Source organism: Colletotrichum lupini, chromosome 8, assembly GCF_023278565.1.
Source record: "Colletotrichum lupini chromosome 8, complete sequence".
Classification (NCBI taxonomy): domain Eukaryota; kingdom Fungi; phylum Ascomycota; class Sordariomycetes; order Glomerellales; family Glomerellaceae; genus Colletotrichum; species Colletotrichum lupini.
Genome location: NC_064681.1, coordinates 2455597 through 2472894, shown reverse-complemented (window position 1 = coordinate 2472894; position 17298 = coordinate 2455597). Strand labels below are relative to the sequence as shown.

At 56.6% G+C, this 17298-nt stretch overlaps 5 protein-coding genes across 5 annotated transcripts; 1 reads left to right on the top strand and 4 right to left on the bottom strand.

Moving 5' to 3' along the window:
• Positions 1–118: 118 nt before the first annotated feature.
• On the bottom strand, positions 119–1690 carry CLUP02_15232 (uncharacterized protein; the record flags this gene model as incomplete). Its single annotated transcript, XM_049294156.1, has 1 exon — positions 119–1690. One exon carries the CDS (start codon positions 1688–1690, stop codon positions 119–121), a length of 1572 nt encoding a protein of 523 aa, XP_049151302.1.
• A 1558-nt stretch (positions 1691–3248) lies between these two features.
• CLUP02_15231 (glycosyl hydrolase) lies at positions 3249–5577 on the bottom strand (the record flags this gene model as incomplete). Its single annotated transcript, XM_049294155.1, has 3 exons — positions 3249–3396; positions 3465–3485; positions 3842–5577. The coding sequence occupies 3 exons, from the start codon at positions 5575–5577 to the stop codon at positions 3249–3251; spliced, it is 1905 nt and encodes a 634-aa protein (XP_049151301.1).
• Positions 5578–5638: 61 nt separating this feature from the next.
• On the bottom strand, positions 5639–6565 carry CLUP02_15230 (uncharacterized protein; the record flags this gene model as incomplete). The annotated part of the gene is made up of 5 exons (XM_049294154.1): positions 5639–5695; positions 5756–5903; positions 6031–6230; positions 6318–6345; positions 6387–6565. The coding sequence occupies 5 exons, from the start codon at positions 6563–6565 to the stop codon at positions 5639–5641; spliced, it is 612 nt and encodes a 203-aa protein (XP_049151300.1).
• A 188-nt stretch (positions 6566–6753) lies between these two features.
• CLUP02_15229 (uncharacterized protein) lies at positions 6754–9547 on the top strand (the record flags this gene model as incomplete). Its single annotated transcript, XM_049294153.1, has 14 exons — positions 6754–6895; positions 6961–7020; positions 7077–7213; positions 7286–7323; positions 7355–7619; positions 7647–7954; positions 8029–8053; positions 8124–8182; positions 8260–8543; positions 8609–8805; positions 8905–8958; positions 9006–9109; positions 9247–9421; positions 9455–9547. 14 exons carry the CDS (start codon positions 6754–6756, stop codon positions 9545–9547), a joined length of 1941 nt encoding a protein of 646 aa, XP_049151299.1.
• A 402-nt stretch (positions 9548–9949) lies between these two features.
• CLUP02_15228 (WD domain-containing protein) lies at positions 9950–17238 on the bottom strand (the record flags this gene model as incomplete). Its single annotated transcript, XM_049294152.1, has 11 exons — positions 9950–11981; positions 12043–12125; positions 12187–12244; positions 12523–12618; positions 12676–12893; positions 13020–13188; positions 13238–13390; positions 13680–14001; positions 14087–16787; positions 16850–17032; positions 17107–17238. The coding sequence occupies 11 exons, from the start codon at positions 17236–17238 to the stop codon at positions 9950–9952; spliced, it is 6147 nt and encodes a 2048-aa protein (XP_049151298.1).
• Between the last annotated feature and the right edge of the window lie 60 nt (positions 17239–17298).

Sequence of the window (17298 nt, the reverse complement as noted above, 5' to 3'; positions counted from 1 at the left end):
TCCATCACAAAGCTCCAATGGTTTGATAAGTCAACAACACGTGACATCTAGTAAGGACTAGGTAGCCATGGATTGTAAACCGCCAACCAACACGGCATCTACACTCATACCAAATTACTTAATCGCACTCAAACATCTTTGTAGTGCTCACATTGATTCGGCTCCAGCTCCGCCGGTTCACAACGCAGTCCCAGAACATCATGGGCCAGTAGACGTGATAGAGCCACCACGCCGGCAACGGATCCCACAGCTCAAACGTCCCGTCCTTCCAGAATAGCACGTGCTCGACAAACGTCTTCACAGACCGCCAGTACGCCGCAATCGACATCCGGAAGAGCAGTACCCTCGCCGTCGGCAGCAGCAGCAGCGTGAAGAGGTCATGTCCGATCCAGTAGTATTTGGACGGCCTCCAAGGCGTCACCACATCCGTCTCCGGACTGCCCCCAGAGGTTCCCGCCTCGTCAAGTACGCTCAGATACTGCTCCACCATGTCCGGAGTCTCTCCAAATAACGCGACAGCCGTGTGCGCCCGCGGGTTACACTCGATCGGATACAGCTTCAGCTGCTCAGGCTTACGTCCATCCCCCGCCTCCGCCGCAGCAACGTCCTCGTAGCTCACCATGAAATCGAAACTCAGGTGGCCCGTATACGCATCCCCAAACGACGCGGCCTGCTTCCGCGTAAACTCGAGCATCGCCCTCGACAGCGGCGACGAGGCCGGCAGCGCGACGTAGTGCATCAGCAGCTCCGCCGAGCGGCATGCCACAAACGCTCTCACCTCCCCGCGGACCACGAGCGCGTGGGTGCAGAACTCGTCGCCGTCAATGTACTCCTGCAACAGCCAGGGCTCCTTGTCTGACATGCCTAGCCACTCGAGGTGGTAGACGTGATCGTACGTCTGCTTCTCCGTCGGCAGCGGCAGCAGCGTCATGTCGCCGCGGCCGCGGTCGTTGACGCCCACCGACTTTGCGATGAAGCGCGGCGGCGGCTTCCTGGTCTTCTTGGCGGTGGTCTCGGACTCGGCGTCGTAGGACAGTCCCCCCGACGCTTCTTCCAGCGCGGCCAGCATCTCATGTCGGCTCGTGACGAGATATGACTCTGGCACGCGCAGGCCCGTCTCCCGCGTGTGGTCCATGAAGGAATCCTTCTCGTGCAGGATCCGGGTGCGCGCGACGTCGGGTTGCACGGCGCGGCACCGCGTGCGGGCCTCGACGACCTCCTTGACGACGCCGTCCTCGACGGCGGACCCGACGCCCGAGCAGCTGACCCAGAGGTCGACCTTCTCTCGCTCCACAATCCTCAGCACCGAGTCGAGGTACGGGTCGGCGCCGCCTCCAGCTCGGCCGGGTTTCTGTAGGACGTGGTAGGCGGCGATGGCGGTGGACCGGCTGCCGCAGGCGTGGGGGGAGAAGTCGGCGCCCACGACGCGGTGACCGGCTTGGTGGAACAGTCGGGCGAGGGTTAGGCCCTTTGTCATGCCGACGCCGGTGACGAGGATGGTGCGGCGCTGCTGCTGCTGGCGGTCCGTGGCGGCGGCGGGGTCAAAGGCCTGGCCGGGACGCAGGAAGCGCTGCCACGCATAACTCAAGGCGAGGATGATCGTCGTCAAGGGGATGAAAGCGACGCTGATGACGATGAGGACTAGATCCTTGAGGATCTGGCCAAAGGGGTCGGCTGAGGCGGCTTTCATGGTCGCGGTGGTGCCCGGGTTGTCCCTTTGAATGAAGTATTGCTCCACTAGATGGTGATTGGATCAGAAGGAGACGGGAGAGTGTAAGTAGGTAGGTTGCTGGGGCCGAAGATGAGACGGCGAGTTCGCTGCGTGACGCCGTCGCAGGTTTGGAAGAGCAGCAAGCAGCGTCATCCAATTGGGATGGGAAAGCCAGTTCGGTTGAACAGGTGAAGATAGGTTAGGAAGGGATGAAACTACCTTTTCGCGCTGCGTGTCCCAATCTTCGTCCCAGGATACACGGCGGGCTGAGGAATGCGGGATTGGAAAAAAAAGTGTGGCAGGTACGAAGTTTCTCTCGCACACAAATACCTACCTACACGCGTACGCGGGCATAGGTATCATGATGACCTTCTCCCCGAAGGCTCCGACGCACCGCCCACTTGGGTTGATAGAAGTATACCTTACGTCATGGACTACTGCAGCTATTGGCGCGAACGCACATGACTTTACCTACCTTAACCCCCTCGCCTCGTCGTACCTTGCCTTAGGTAAAATACGCGCCAGAGTGATGTCTCACTGCGTCGAATTATTGGCATGTTGTGTGAGTGACGGGAGCTTCAGCTCCGTCTTCCAACCGGAACGGACCGGATGGGGCGGGGGGGAGGGTGCAGGATAAGATGTCGCAAGCTCTAAAAGCTTTGTCAAAAAATGTCAACGAGTGGGGACTTCTCTTGTCTTTTCCCTTTGGCTGAGCATACGCGCGTTGTGTATCATTCTGAAGCTGTGGCTTGAGTGTCAGCGTCGGACAGAGTTCTGGCTTTGCAGGCTGGCTGGTGCCATGTGTTGTTGGAGATGGGAGGATGCGCGGATCATTGACTGCCTCTGCAGGGATATCTGAAGTCAGAGCCCCACAGGAAGTTGGGAAGCCAAGACTTCACCCCACCTTGACATATAGTGTTTTGATACATAATACTGCTCCTCGGCATGATGAAATCAAATATGCTTATAAGCATGATCAAGTGGCATTGATCGACTGTACTGAGTAAGATACGGGTAGTCTGAGCTTCAATACCTTCCTTCAGGCAAGTTCCTTAAAAAGGTAGGACGGCAGCAGATGCTAAACGGAAAAGGATGAACTGACAAGCCACCAAGCGAAGAAGAAACGGCACACGAGCATGGATACCTTACAAACCATCCTAACATGGAGGCCGCTCATTCTTCCTGTGTCAAGCCAGGATCTCGTCCCTAATACCAAAAGAAGAAAACAAGGCTTTGCCTGACAGGAACAAGGGGAGGAAACAACCCATGATGGTCTCCAATTTCAATTTCCCCCGCATAACAAACCACCAAAAACCAACCAACCCATCTCCCCCCCCCCCGAACGATCTCCCGCGGGCAATTTAAAGCGGAAGCGATCAGCAATGCGCCATAAATAACTTTCTCTCGCATATGGAGTACTGTTGCTACCTACACAACCGGCTCACAGCTCCCGAGCGAACGAGCCAACGAACCAACGGATGATCGTTCCGGGAGATCTCCTTTTTGACTCTCGAGAGTTTTTGCATCAACCCTCAATTTAAACTCCCGCGCCGATACCACCGTGGAGACACCCCTTGGCGCTCAGTCCTTCTAGGATCTCTCCTTTAATCGATGGCGATCTAGCTCGAGGGAGTTCTCCTGTGGATCCATGGAGGGCGACCATCAGTTTTAGTGAAATCATGAGTCTCGCAGAAATGGTGATCATCAAATAGTGTATGTATACGGTGGAAGACCATGTAGTATTATCCAACACGTCTGTGCCTCAGTATCTTCGCTTGCTCCCGTGCAAGCCTGACTAAACGACTATCCAAAATGAAACTATGGTATCATTACTCATTAGAGTCATTATTAACAATAAGCAAAACCCTCCGGTGCGCCGCCCGAGCTGGTCTTGTCTTGCTCAGCTCGGGGCATCAAAGGAGTGTCCATGTGTTCTGAGGGGTATCCCGTTCCTGATCAAGTCTAATCCGTTCGTTGCCGTTTTCCCCTGCGCCCAATTAGAAAGAAGGAGCGTGTTGCAGAGCGGCCATGTGAAGTAAAGCAAAATTTCCAACGCCTGCCCGATGATGATGATGATGTTGATCCAAAAGGTCTGAGGACAATTAATCTCTCGAAAGAAGTCCCGCTCACGCCACGGCAACGGCGGCAACAATGGAGTCGAGTGCTGAGCTGTGAGTCGGCCCGGAAACGCCTTGCGCGGGGCCCGACCAGACGACACCCATCTTGCCAGCAGAGTCGCGGTTGGCGTTCCAGTTGCTGTCGGCGTTTTTGGTGATGAAGGTCTTGAAGTCGTTGTTGGGCGTCGCTTCTTGCAGGTATCGCAGGTTGCGAACAAAGATGCCCTTGAACTGGTTGCCGTCGGAGCCGCAGTTGGGCTCGCACGTGTCGTGCAGGATGCCGTTGTCGTCGGCCAGCTGCTTGATGGCCGCCTTGGCAATGTTGGTGGCGTCTGTCAGGACCGACTTGTCGCCGTTAGCCTTGCTGAGCTCGACGAGACCGCCGAGAACGACACCTTGGTTGTAAGACCACACGTTGGCGCCGTTGTTCTTGCAGTTGCCGTCCAAGCCGTCGTTGATGGTGCCCTGAGCGTTGATCATGCCGGTGGCCTTGAACCAGGTCCACTGATCAGTCGCGATCTTGAGGTAGCTGGCCTTATCGCCCGAGATGCGGTTGGCCAGCGAGGCGGCGACGCTGAGGTAGAGCTCGTTGGCGATGGCGTTGACGTACTTGCGGTCCTTGCTCCAGTAGATGCCGCCATTGCAGTTGGTATTGCCGCCGGTCTTCATATCGGCAAAGATGCGCACGGCCATGTCGAGGTAGTCTTGGTTCTGGGTAACATCGTAGGCGCGGATCAGGCCGAGCGCCCACCAGCCTTCGTCGTCATAAAACTCGTTGATGAAGTTGGGAAAGCCCTGAGCGCTCATTTGACGACCTTCGATGGGCAGCGGTACCTCGCGCTTGGTGATGGCGTACGAGGTTGTGACAAGGCCAGCGGCGTTGATAGACTTGGAAGCTGATGCTGTGGCCTTCTGAGCCTGCTGGAATGTGTTCATGAGAATGCCTCCGATGTTAAGCTCGTTAGCAGCATCCCGGTTCAGGTTGGCGAAGTCGGCGAGGGTGGTGAAGGCGTTGGCACTGTTCCACCAGGCGTTGTCCCAAAGACCAGAGCCAACATCGTACCAGGTAGATTCGAGAGTGCGAATGGCGGCAACGGCGTTATTGGTGTATGAGGCGACGTCTGCTCTCTGGGCAATAGGACGAGTGGACATGAGAAAGACTGCCCGGGCTGCGAGCCCTCCAACGTTGGCGACCATGTTGACGATTATTAAGTATAAGGAGTTGAGTAAGGAGGCGGAACAGTTCGTCTGGTCTTCTTCTCTGCTTGAGGTAGAGAAGTGAGAGGAGTAGTGGAGGAGGATATATGTATTAGTTGCAATGGCGAGGGCAAGGAGAGGCCACTTCCGGTAGAGGAGGGCCGGGATGTTAAATATATCAGGAGCGGGCGAGGATTCCGGTCCATGTGCCCCTTGTCCAGGTTTCCTCCGAACTGGTGGACCGGCACAACAGTAATGGAAGTGGTGGGAAGAAGGCGGGTACGGACAAGGCGATGAGGAGGAACGGTAATGCTGATCCTGGACGGCAATCTTGGTAGCAGGGCTCTGAGAAAGTGGAAATCTGGGGCGGAAGTGGCAGCAACAGGACTGGAAGCATGAAAATGATGGGTTGGAAGAAGCGGAGATGTCGTCAAGGTCAAGATCAGCGTCGAGGTGGGATGACGAGGAAGAGGAAGGAAAGGATACATGTAAGCAGGAGCTGGCGCAGGCGCGGCTTTTGCCAACGTCCTGATCCTGCGATGACAGCGCCATGATCCTTTTTGCGTGTGTCTTTACTCGCAGCCTGGAAACAAGCACAAAACAAAACAAGGCTTCATCTGATGTTGTGATCAGGAGCTGCCTTCTCGTCGAGCCAGCACACCGCACGCGGCTGCGCCCTGACAGGGGCCACCCGGCAAAGAAGTACGAAGATCACAGTCAGGGGTCAGACTGTGGTGGCCAGTTGGTGTATCTGGGAAGAGAAGGAGGAAGAACCAAGGAGCGTGGGATGAGATGATGACCAGAGAGGCAAAGCGCGAAGAGTCGCAAGTACCAAGTAGCCGTACTCAGTAGCAAGAGGCAAAGGGCAGAAGAGCAAACTCGGAGTACAGATAGCAAAAGGGGCAAGACAAGACAAGGGCGTTTGAACAGCGGTTCCTTGGAGAGCGAGCGGGTCGGTAAGCGCTGTCGTTCATTGGGAGAGATTCGAACGGGACGAGGGTCTACCGCCAGCTCGGAGACTCTTTCAGAGTCTTGGTTGCTTGGGAGTCGTTGGTGTCTTTGGGGATGGGGAGCTTGAGAGCTGAACGTGTAAAGGTGACTGGCGGTAGATGGTGTTTCAGACAAGATTGTACGTTATGCTGTGTTGGCGGGCGGCGCGAGACCGCACCAACTGGATCTGTGGTACAAGGCACTTTGTGAGGTCCCTGGTGGTGGTTTGTCCCATCCACCTCAGGCTTGAGGTACGTACTGCACCGGACCGCTTATCGGGCGATAAGGCACTTGTGACGAACCTTGAACCCGAACCCATCGAGCCAGCGCCTGAGCTGTGAGCAGTGAGACTGTGAGACTGTCACACTCACAGCGGCGCCAAGTTCCAACGCCCAGGAACCAGAGATCGGTATCCGGGCCTTCCATTAGCCACCGGTGCTATGACCAGGGGCTTAAAGGGTGTTGCAAGCCCCATGTCCCCCTTCAGTCTTGGGTCACTTGGCTGGGACATCTGGGACTGGCCCCCGGGCAGGAGGGGATACCCTGGCATCTGCAGCCCCTAATTGGGAAAATCTGCACATCGCGCACCGCCACGTGCGGGTCTTTCCTTAGTTTCCTCCTCCATTCCTCCTTCGTCTGGTCCTCCAGAGATACCTGAAGCTTCTGGTGTAAGAGGGGGACGTATCTTTTCTTTCCTTCTCTTCCGTACACATTCTTTTGCGTCTTTCCCCTACGATAATGGTACACCTTGCTCTCCACCCTCATAGAGTAGTACTCCGATATGCAACGGGCAGCTCAATCTGGCTAGGAACGCCTAGGACAGGTACGAAATCCCAAAAGATGCTGATCCGCGAGTATCAGAGGCATCTATTCCAGCATGGTCAGGGTAACATCCACAGAGACCCCTCATGATGAAGTCGCACGTTACACTTGCCCACCAACAAGCTCCGACTGCTGTGATTCATTCCCATGATCCAGACTCGCATTCTAGATCTGCGCTTTATTGTAATGTCTGTTCACTCACTCCGAGTCACCCTTTCAGTCATTGCACAGCATCGCAGCCTCGGGATCAATTCGTTCGCCTCATGGATGCATCATCACCACATCGTTCACCCAGAGCTATTGCTCCGCTGACGTAGCCGAGCAGGAGGGATCATCAAGCTTGTGGACGATGAATGGGCTCCAGACTCAGATGACTGTCCGATTTAGACCGGCCACTGACAAAAGTCCGCGAACCTTGTCTTCCCATGCGCATGACTGCGGCGTGCAGTCAAATATTGGCAAAATCATGTTCACAGAGTACGGCTCGTCATCCAAGACTGACCAAGAACCATCCAAGAACTCCAGGCCCTGACGCCGAGGTCTCCAATTCGTCGCTTCACAGCTTATTTCCCACGGCAGCGGCGCAGAGGCTGATCTTCAATGCGGTGGAGCGCCATGGAAAATTCTTTACCAAGTATCCGTACCTTCCTTCTCCTGAGTGTCGACTGGCGAGACGGGGAACCAGGGCTCGCTTTGTTTCGAGGAGCTCAACAAGATTACCCCGACATGCAGAACACCAGAGACATGCCAGCAAAGGCACCAGAGCCATCAGTGCCACCCTGGTCCCGGGGGGTGGCTGACGACCCAAGCTGACAGCGGGGATGGAGGGGCATTTTACGCATTCCCACTGCCGGGGACCACCTCGCACCACGAGCTGGCCCGCAACCTGCAGGTGGGAGCCGATGTCGAACCTGGAGCTTTGGATGACAACAGTCATGATGGTTTTTGGCATCAGAACAACCAACCTCTCTTCTTCTCTTTGCGACAACAAGGCTCTCGTCTTTCGAATCAGCATGCTCGACGTGGCAGGGTCGCAGTACTGGCGGCCAAGTGACCCTGTGCAGAACAAGATCAATGCTACGATGAGGAAAGATCACGAATCAGCCTCAATGGAGCCGTGACCGTGCTCAATGTTCTGGCGATCACTTTGGTTTCGGCATTCGAACATGAGAAGTCACACCGACATTCAAGGCGGCCCGGAGTCTGCGGCCCAAAGGTGCGTCTGTTGGATGGATTGAAGCCAACCAACTATCATCCTTCAAGCAAAAAAGTGCTGCCTAACTTAGGTTCTCACCGTAGGCAGCGATGACAAGACGGTGATACCGCGGTTGTTGATACTGTTCTCGTCATCTGCCCAAAGTTCTTTGGGTGAGGGATTTCGCGGGCACGAATTCGATAATCAGAAGAATGATCTTTGGTCAGAGACAGCATATGCAACATTACGCCCCATCAGCCTTGCTCAGCGCAGCCCGACGATCATTCACTCATTCTGGAGAACCTAAGAGCTACCAGGTATAGGCACAGCATCGCTCCAAAGTCCCTTCAAGATAGCTGCGTGCAGATGGGCAGCCCTACCGACCGTCATATTGGGCGTACAGACTACAGCTTCTTCCCAGCCCGGCGATCTTTTGCCAGCGAAGGCCTAGTACGCCCGCTTCTTCTGCCGCCCAACCTTGAATTTGATGCATACCGAGCACCAGCTCGCCGTTGCACGGCATACAATTAGCCTTGGCCGCGGCACTTACGTCGCGAAATCCTACGATTTGCCTAGCGCAGCCTGCCGTCTGCACTTACATGCAGATTTGGGGGCGGGGCCGGGTGGGCAGTGTTAGTGTCGGCTATATGGGGACTTTGGCAATTGTGTGGCCGGGTTACGCCCAGCCAAGACAAAAACCTAACAGCTACCTCACGCAGCACGCTGTTCAGAGCATCAGATTCAGCTATTGGAAAAGATTCGGCAAAGGCGGCGTTTGACGGAACTCTTTGGTTCCGCAGATTTCTGCATTTCTCGGAGTATCATCCCTTTCACGGACTACGAGTCGGTTATCGGAATGCGACGTTTCCCAGACCCTCTACGGAAGCTCATCCGGCCGAGAAACTAATTACCATGCCCAGATATTGGTGCGACTTGAACACGAGCGCAACCCTCTGAGGCCGGTCTAACGTAGCTCTCCCGCGATTCAAGAAACGCCGCGAGTTCCAAACCGCCCTTGGAGCACGAACCCGACTACTTGGCTTGGTTTGAGACTTTGTCCTCCTCCTTGTACATTGGGTAAACATTGATCTTCTCATTCATGAACATGCATCACCACTTGGCATAAGGTATTTCAACCACACTCATTTCAAATATACACTGAACAGCCAGTGTCAAAAAGGTAGAGAGAAATATCATTGAGCAAGGTTCAACAGCTTTAACCCTGATTTTTGGGTCGCACATAGCACGCGAGAGTACCCCGTGCTCCGTACGTCAATCGACAAAACTCCATCTATTCGTACAGAATTTCCACTTCTATGCGACGCCCACGGTATGAACCAAATCGCAGGCCCAAACACGCCCCTGCCTCCTACTCCTGGGCCTGGGAAAGTAAACCACAACCACCATTTTCACAATCTCTAGTTTCTACTCATCTTGGGGGGTTCTTACGCGTACTCGTGGCTGCTTGCGGTCCGGGCCTTATCGCAAAACACGACGCTCCCACCTTTTTCTTGACAGTCAACAGTGTCTTGAAACGAACCGTTTTACATCCGACCGCGCGGCGGGGCCAAACGCCAAACCTGCGTTCCATTCTTTTTTGTCGTCCCTTCTCCGAATCAGACTCAGCCTCTTTTTTTGAACTCTTGCTCTTGCTTGCGTTCGTTCAATGATTCTTAACTGGTCTGGTCAGGACCCGGCTCTTCGGCACAGAGTCAAAGCTTCCATTTTATACTTTTCGTCCTCCAAAACCGGACAGGAAAGGAATGGAGGAGGGGGGGAGGGGGGGGGAATACCGAAAAAAGAGAGAGACGGCTGTCTGATGATTAAATGTTAAACTTTATTGATATCGTTCATCTCGCCTCGCTTATTGCATCTACTGAAATGCCCATCCCGTATTCAAACCTCAAGCGATGGGGTTTACTTGATCTCCAATCGCAGCGCATCATATTGGACGTAAATAGCAGGCGTAAGCACGGCGCTCTCGTAATTCGTCGCGCCGTACGGCAAGCTCAGGACAATCTCGTTCTCGCCCGCCCTCAACAGCTTCGAGTCAAAGACAAACTTGTTGGCGACGTTGTAACACACCACCGCCGACCGCACCGCGCACGAGCTGCTCTGGTAGTACGGAATCACCCACGGCTCCAGGTCTTTCCCGTTGACGTTGACGGTGTACTTCAGGTTGGCGTGCGGCTCGCTCGCGTTGTACACGTCCGTGTTGCCCGCCGCCGTCTTGGCGCCCGCGAGCTGCACCGTGAAGGTGCCGTGGCGCTTCTGCTTCACGGCCGCCTCGTCGAGGTCGAACACGAGGGTCCAGTTGTTGACGTTGCCGTCGCCGAGGTAGAGGTCCGGGCGGAGGGAGTTCCCTTTGCCGCCGAACGCCGCCCAGTGCACGTAGTTGAGGTCCCGCGCGACGTCGTCCTCGCCGACGCGGAAGCGGACGCCGTCCGGGAACTCGGTGGGGAAGTCGTAGCGCGCCCAGTAGATGCGGTATTCCTCCGGCGTGCGGGGCTTGGTGGTGTCGCGCGCGAAGCCGTGGCGGTATTCGCCCGAGGACTTGTCTGGCGTGCCGATGCGGAAGATTTCCGTGCCGGATGTCTCCTCGCGCCAGCGCGCGTGGGTGGTGTCGATTTTGCCGGCGACGATTTTCACGTCGTCCTTGATGTATTGGCCAAAGATGCCGTCGCCGTAGATTGTGAGGCGGTAGGTCCCCTCTTTTACGCGCGGGATCGTGGCGTAGCCTTGGGCGTCGATGTCGGTCCAGTATTGGTAGGCTTTCGTGTCGAAGACGTTGTCCTGGAAGTCGACGCCGTTCTGCGCCAGCACGGCGATGGGTTTCGTCACGCCCTCGGGGAGATCGACGTGCAGCTTCCAGGTGGTGCGCTGCGTGGAGGGGACGTAGTTGGGTACGAGGTGGGCAATGTCGTCGTAAAAGTCCGCGTTCCACGTCGGGTCGGCGAGCTTGGCGGCGTCGGCGTGGAGGTCGAGGATGGAGGTGCCCGCGGGGCCCTTGTTGAAGTGGTAGTACTGCGGGCCAAAGGTGCGGTCGAAGCCGTTTGTGATGTTGGGCGTCTGGTCGCCGTGGTGGTTGGACGAGATGTAGTTGTAGACGATGCCGTCGACCGTCAGGTCCGAGTGCAGGGGGCCGCCGAAGTACGTGTCGCGGGTGTTGAAGACCATCCAGGCGCCGAACGCGGAGCCGTCGGCCGTCTTGGAGCCGTCGGCGAACATGCCGTAGGCGTCGACGTCGCGCCAGGTGTCTTGGAAGGTGTATTTCGTGAACCAGTCGGCTTCCTCCTGGACGTAGGGGTCTTGGGGCGTGTTGCCTAGGTACCACGTCGCGTCCTGGACGACGACCTGCTGCGCGACGGCGTCCTTTGACGGGAGGGGCGCGTACTGCGTCGGGTTGGTGAGGAGGTGCGTCCACATGGGATCGTTGGGGCGGAACAGAGTCCTCAGCTCCTGGAGGTTTCGCAAGAAGGGTGCCGTCTCGTTGTGGTAGGCGACGCGGCTGAACATGTGCAGGCCCGTCTCGCCATCGCGGAGGAACCAGTACTGCTCGAGGACCTGGCCCGTCGAGGCGTAGGTGTCTGACATCCTGACGCCGCCGTAGGCGACACCGGCGGAGTCGGTGCCGGAGTAGAGTTGAAACGTGGGCTTCACGGTGCCGGGCGTCCAGAAGCCTTGCGGGGTGCAGTAGCAGTCTAGGTACGGCCCTTGGCCGGTCGCGCCGGAGGCGGTGCCGAGGAGGTTTACACCGTCGAGGGTGAGTTCTACGACGGCACCGCCTGGCTTGGAGACGGCGGCGTAGAGGCGGTCGTTAGCGATGATGAGGCGGTTGGAGGTCTCTGTCGCGTTGAGGGCTGCTCTTGCCCCGGTCGCGAGGGTGAGGGCTGCGCCTAGGGCGGCGCCGCGGAGGGAGGAGACGCGCATCTTGTAGTCGTTTGGAAGTCTCACGAGGTTTGTGGACACGGTAGAGACGCTCGTTCGACGACCAGAGGAAATACGGGGACCGGCGAGAGGTTTTCGTTCGACTTGATGCTCTCGTCGGAACTTCTACTCTTCGCTTGCCTAACCAGCAAAAAGAGACGAAGGACTGTCCGGCATGGAGACGAGACTGCTTCCTTTTATGACCGCAGGCTATTCTCCCGAGGCACCCCGTTCATAACGGGGCCGGCCCTGCTGGGCGTGTCGTTGGTGTGGAGGAAGGAGGATCTCGGGCATCTCATCTCCGGAATTTGTTTATTTCTCTTGGGGGAGGGAGAATACAACCCCATGACCCCCCAGCGACATATTTAGGCTGGCAGGCCCTCCCCGCAGGTCGCAGGGTTAGGTTGGGATGTATCCATCCATATCCGAACGAGGGGGGGGCTACGGATCGTCGGATAGATATGCAGAGATTGCCAGATAGCGAAGCTGGGTAGGTACGTCAGCTAGACAGAAACCGAGAGAGAGAGATGCGGGGAAGGCCGTCCGTCCTTTGTTTGGCGTACCTCAGAGAAATAAACGCAATGGAAGCGTAGAATGCATGATGAGCTTTTTTGACATGCAAGGACGACCATGTCTGCGTGGAGAAATTGAGGTCCGGACTGGCGGGCGAATGACATGGCCCAATTCTTTTCAAAAGTCTGGGGTAGGTAATTTACCTTTGTGTCGTTGGGACCTTCTCCGCACGTCGCCCAACTTTTCCCCCAGACCACCCGCAAAAAGCCCACCCACCTCCTCCGCCGATCTCCGCCTTGACTTCGGTGCCCTCTTCGCCGAGGCGAGCCGGGCCAAGCTGGGGTTTTGACATTGGCCAAGGACCCCAACGGTGACTAGACCTTGAGACTAGCAAGTCACCGCCCTCAGCCAAGGAGCGGGACTTCAATTCCATGATTCAGAAGAAGCCTTTTCTTTCGTCTGCAGGAACCGAGCAACTTGCCTGCCCCCTGGAAACTTGAGGTGAACCGTGAAAAGGAATGCCCACCTATCTTGCCCCTCCCCCGACCTTGCGGCCGGCTTGCCGTGTGTTCAGGTTGCGTCGGTGTAACAAAGCGTCGAGGGACACTGGTTGGTCCCGCCTTTCGGTTCCCCGGTATAATTTCCCACGTATTGGGGTCCTTCCCCCGTGGGGTTCAGTATTTCCTTGGCGGAACCGGATGACCGGGTCATTTTGACTTATTTCAGAAGAGAGTGCGAGCCGTAAAGTTTCGATGATGCCTGGACTCAAGAGAATCGGCTCGGCTTGGAGTTGCCGGGTTCATGCGAGTCTGTATTACGGTGGTACTGGGGGCCACCCATTTGGTGATGCGTAGATGGATTGATAGTTCAACTTCCAACTGCTTTACCGGTACTCTCATGGCTTGTAGTAGCCTGTGACTGGGAGAATGTGAGCAACGAAAAGACGGATTGATAAAGAGAAGGAGTCAACATCGAGAGGCGCATTACTCCTGGGTACCGTTTGGTGGGTATTAAGATTGATTCATCCATCTCGCCAGATAATTCCCTCTACACGGAATGGCGCCTTTCCTCCTTTTTCATGACACACAACTTTCATGGCCTCCATGTCCCAAATTTTTCCACAAGATGACAACAAATAGATACAAACGCTTTTTTGTCCCGTCCCCTCACACACATACACATTCTCTCTCTTTCTCTCTCTCCTTACGTCCTAGGGCTCCGCAAGAACCCGACAACACCGCTACAGTACCCGACGAGATCGTCCAGCCGCCCGGCCTCCCGCGCCTGCAGCGTCTTCCACTCGCCCAGCGCCTCCAGCAGCCCCGCGTCGGCCATGACGAGGTCAAAGTGCAGGCGCAAGAACACAGTCATCCAGGCCTGGACGAGCTCGTAGTCGCGACGGGCCGCGAGGCGGCTCGTCAGCGCGCGGATGAAGTTGAGGAGGCCGCCGTCCTCGGGCGAGAGGGAGCGGAGCTCGAGGTCTGCCGTCGAGGGGGACAGGGATTTGAGGTGGGTGATGAAGTCGTCGACTGGTTTGCATGTTAGCTTCTTCTTTCTTTTACGTATGGAAGACGCGGGTGAGTGGGGGATTCAAAGAAGGAAAAATCATCTTACAGTCTCCCGAGGCTGCGCCGTCGTCCAGCTTGCTCGTAAACGCTTCTTGCATGCGGCCGCGCTCGAGCTTGGTGATGCGAGACTTTGCGTCCGTTGCGGCATCGGCTTCGGGTGCAACGGCCCCTTCGATGAGCGACTGCTGCGGCTGCTTCCCGGCACCGACAGAGGGCAGGAAGAAGGGCGCCTTTTCGGGGGCCTTGGGGGCCTCGGTCGGCTTGTTGCGCTGCTTGATCAGGTCCAGGTGGAGCAGCGTCTGCCAGCGACTTTTGGGCACCAGGGACAGCGTCGTCAGCTCAGCGCTGAGCTGGTCGACCGTTGGCGCGACGACAGTCTCGTCCTCTGCGTCTGCGTCGCCGTCTTCTGTGAAAGCCGCCTCCAGCAGGCCCTCGTTGCCTTCGCCGGACGTCGTGGGTCCCGTGAGCAGCGCGGCCTCCTTGTCCGAGATTTGTCGCGTCGGCACGTGCGTGAAGAGGGACTTGTTGGTCCAGATGGCGACGCCGAGCTCGTTCTCAATCGTGGCGGCGAGGTACTCGCCCGAGGAAGACATGGCCAGCGCGGTGCAGGGCTTTTCGAGGCGGATGGCGTCAATGAGATGGCTGGTGGGCAGGTCCCATATCCTGATGACGCGGTCCTGTGAAGCGGCGATGATCCAGCGGCCGTCGTTGGAGAAGCAAAAGTCGTTGATGGTGTCCTGGCAGCCCCAGAACTCTCTAATTGTTCTCTTCGTCTCCAGGTCGACGACGCGGACCGAGTTGTCGTCGCAGGTGAAGGCCATGAGGTCATTTGCGGCGTGGTATCGGCACCCGGTGATGGCGGCCATTGGTGCCCAGTTGATCTGGTGCACGAGGTTACCCGTGACAAAATCCCAGAACTTGATCTTGCCGTCGAGGGAGCAGGTGATGACGTTCTTGTTCATCGAGTCCACCACAATACCCGTTACTGCCTTTGTGTGTCTTCCTGTGCCAGGCGCAAAGCCACTGTTCTTCTCGGTGTGAAGCTGCACAACATCATCGGCCTGCTTTAGCTGCTGAATCTTCAGCGCTCTCGCTTGGGCGGGAGTGAGCTTGGACGGGAAACGCTGGCGGTGAATGCCGGATTGCAAGTTGTACATGTCGATGCTGCCCTCCACGGAACCGACCAGAGCGAAAGTACCGCAGGGACTGATGGCGATGGTAGAGACAAAAGAGCCGTCGCCCGTGGGGAATGCCCACCGGCCAGCTCTCTTGCGACCCCAGAACCATGTACGCGCCCAAGCGTCATCCTTGTGTGCCGTCACGACGCTCTCCCAGCCAGTCGAGCCACTGACTTCGGCATCGAGCTTCTTCTTGTTCTCCCTGTGCTTCTGCCAGATGGGCTGGTTGCCGGGCAAGGCGCCAATGCCACCGTCGCGGTTGAGAGAGCTGGCGATGCAGGTAATCTCGGGGGCCTTGAGATCTTCCAAAGTCGTCGTAGGGCCCCTGGCCATCGCCTTTGTAGAAAGTATACCAGTCTTCTTCGCCATCTTGCGGATGTTTCCTTGGCTGAGCTCGGTGCTCTGACCATCACGTCGCATACTCCATCCCCAGAGACTACGATCTTGACCACCACTGAGGAGCCACTTGTTACCTGCATCGGCTCCGTCAAAGTCGGAGGGGAGGAACTCCAAGCACTTGACGGGCGCGGCATGGCCGCTGCGCTGGTGCAAGATACGGGGGATGGCGGAGAATGGGGTCTCGTCAAAGATCCACGTCTTGAGGGCGTTGTCCCGTCCACTGGTAACAACAACCGGCTGGCCTGACAGGAACTCAACCTTGCTAATTCCTCCTCGTACCAACGGACCGTCGCCGGACGGGGGGTTGTGCGCACTCCTCAGAACACCCATGACCCTGCCTCCATTGTTTAGGTCCCAGAACGTAACGTCTCCTGTGGCAGCGGTAGCGGTCGCCATGACACCGTCCTTGCGGCCATCATGACCTGCTCCCATGCCGTCAGATCTAAAAGAGATGGAAGTAACGGGTTCATCGTCGTGGCCGGCCTTGAGTTGGATAATTGGCTTATCGGTTAGGATGTTCTGGATCACTAGGTTGCCATTCGCGTAGGCAATGGCAAGCAGTGACAAGGCTGTGGTGGGCTGCATGCAGGTAACGGCGCTGCAGTCGGGGGTCGGAGGGAGAATGGTGTAGATGAGTTTGCCGGTGCTGACGTTCCAGATTTCGACCCAGCCGTCCTTGCGACCAACAAAGATCTTGTTCAGGTAGGTCGGCATGTTCGTGATCCCGCCCGTGATCTCGTTGGCGCCCGAATTGCCAGCCATGGTGTAGAGTGTGGTGTAGTGCTCCAGGGTGGCCGACTTCCAAACCTCGAGTCTCGTCACAGCGCATGCAACAATCCAGGAGCCGAAGATGAGGATTTGTTGAATAGGCTCGTTGAGGTCTTCGGGGAGCTCGAGCTCCTCAACCTTCTTTCCACGTTTGAATGCCCAGAGTCCTTGCTTCTCGCCCTTCCTGGCGTCGCCCCATGCGGCGAATACCTTGTCCTTCCATGCGAGCGTCGTGGTGATGTCGGCTGGGGTCTGGGGACGAGTAACGAAGACTAGATTGAGACCTCTCTTTAAATCGTAGGTCTGAAGGGCTCTTCCGACAGATGTCGTGATCTGGAAAGTCGTCTTTCCGAGGGGAATCGAAGTAAATGGGACGTTTGTGGGGGAGACGAGGCCAACAGTCTGGGAGAAAGCATTGGCATTAGCATGGAAAGACCTGGATCATCAGTATTCAAAAGACATACTCGGAAAGGCGCAAAGATGCGAGAGGATTGACGTGTGGCGGTGGCAGGCTTGGAGGCGACAGTAAGCTTCTGTCGCTTGACCAGAGGCCCTTCTTGTTCCGAGTGAGGCATTGTGGCGAGCATGTGGACTTGACGGACTCGAAGGCCTTTTCCGGGATGCGGTTCGTTCAAGGCCCTGAGGTACTGTCTTTCGAGTCGTCGCCCGAGATTTTTTTCCAATCTTTTCGAGCAGACGTGCCTTATCTTATCGCGATCACAGATTTGCCGGGCTTTAGCCGACGGGTCTCTTTGGCCCCGCCATTGACGATTGAGGGGCGCGGGGCAAGTCCAATTGGGATTACCTGATTGGTTCTGCATCTCTTCCGGCGAGGCCAAAACGGCTGACTCATTCCTCGACTAAGCATCAGGAATGCCCTTCAGGAAGATGATCATCGATCACCTCATATACT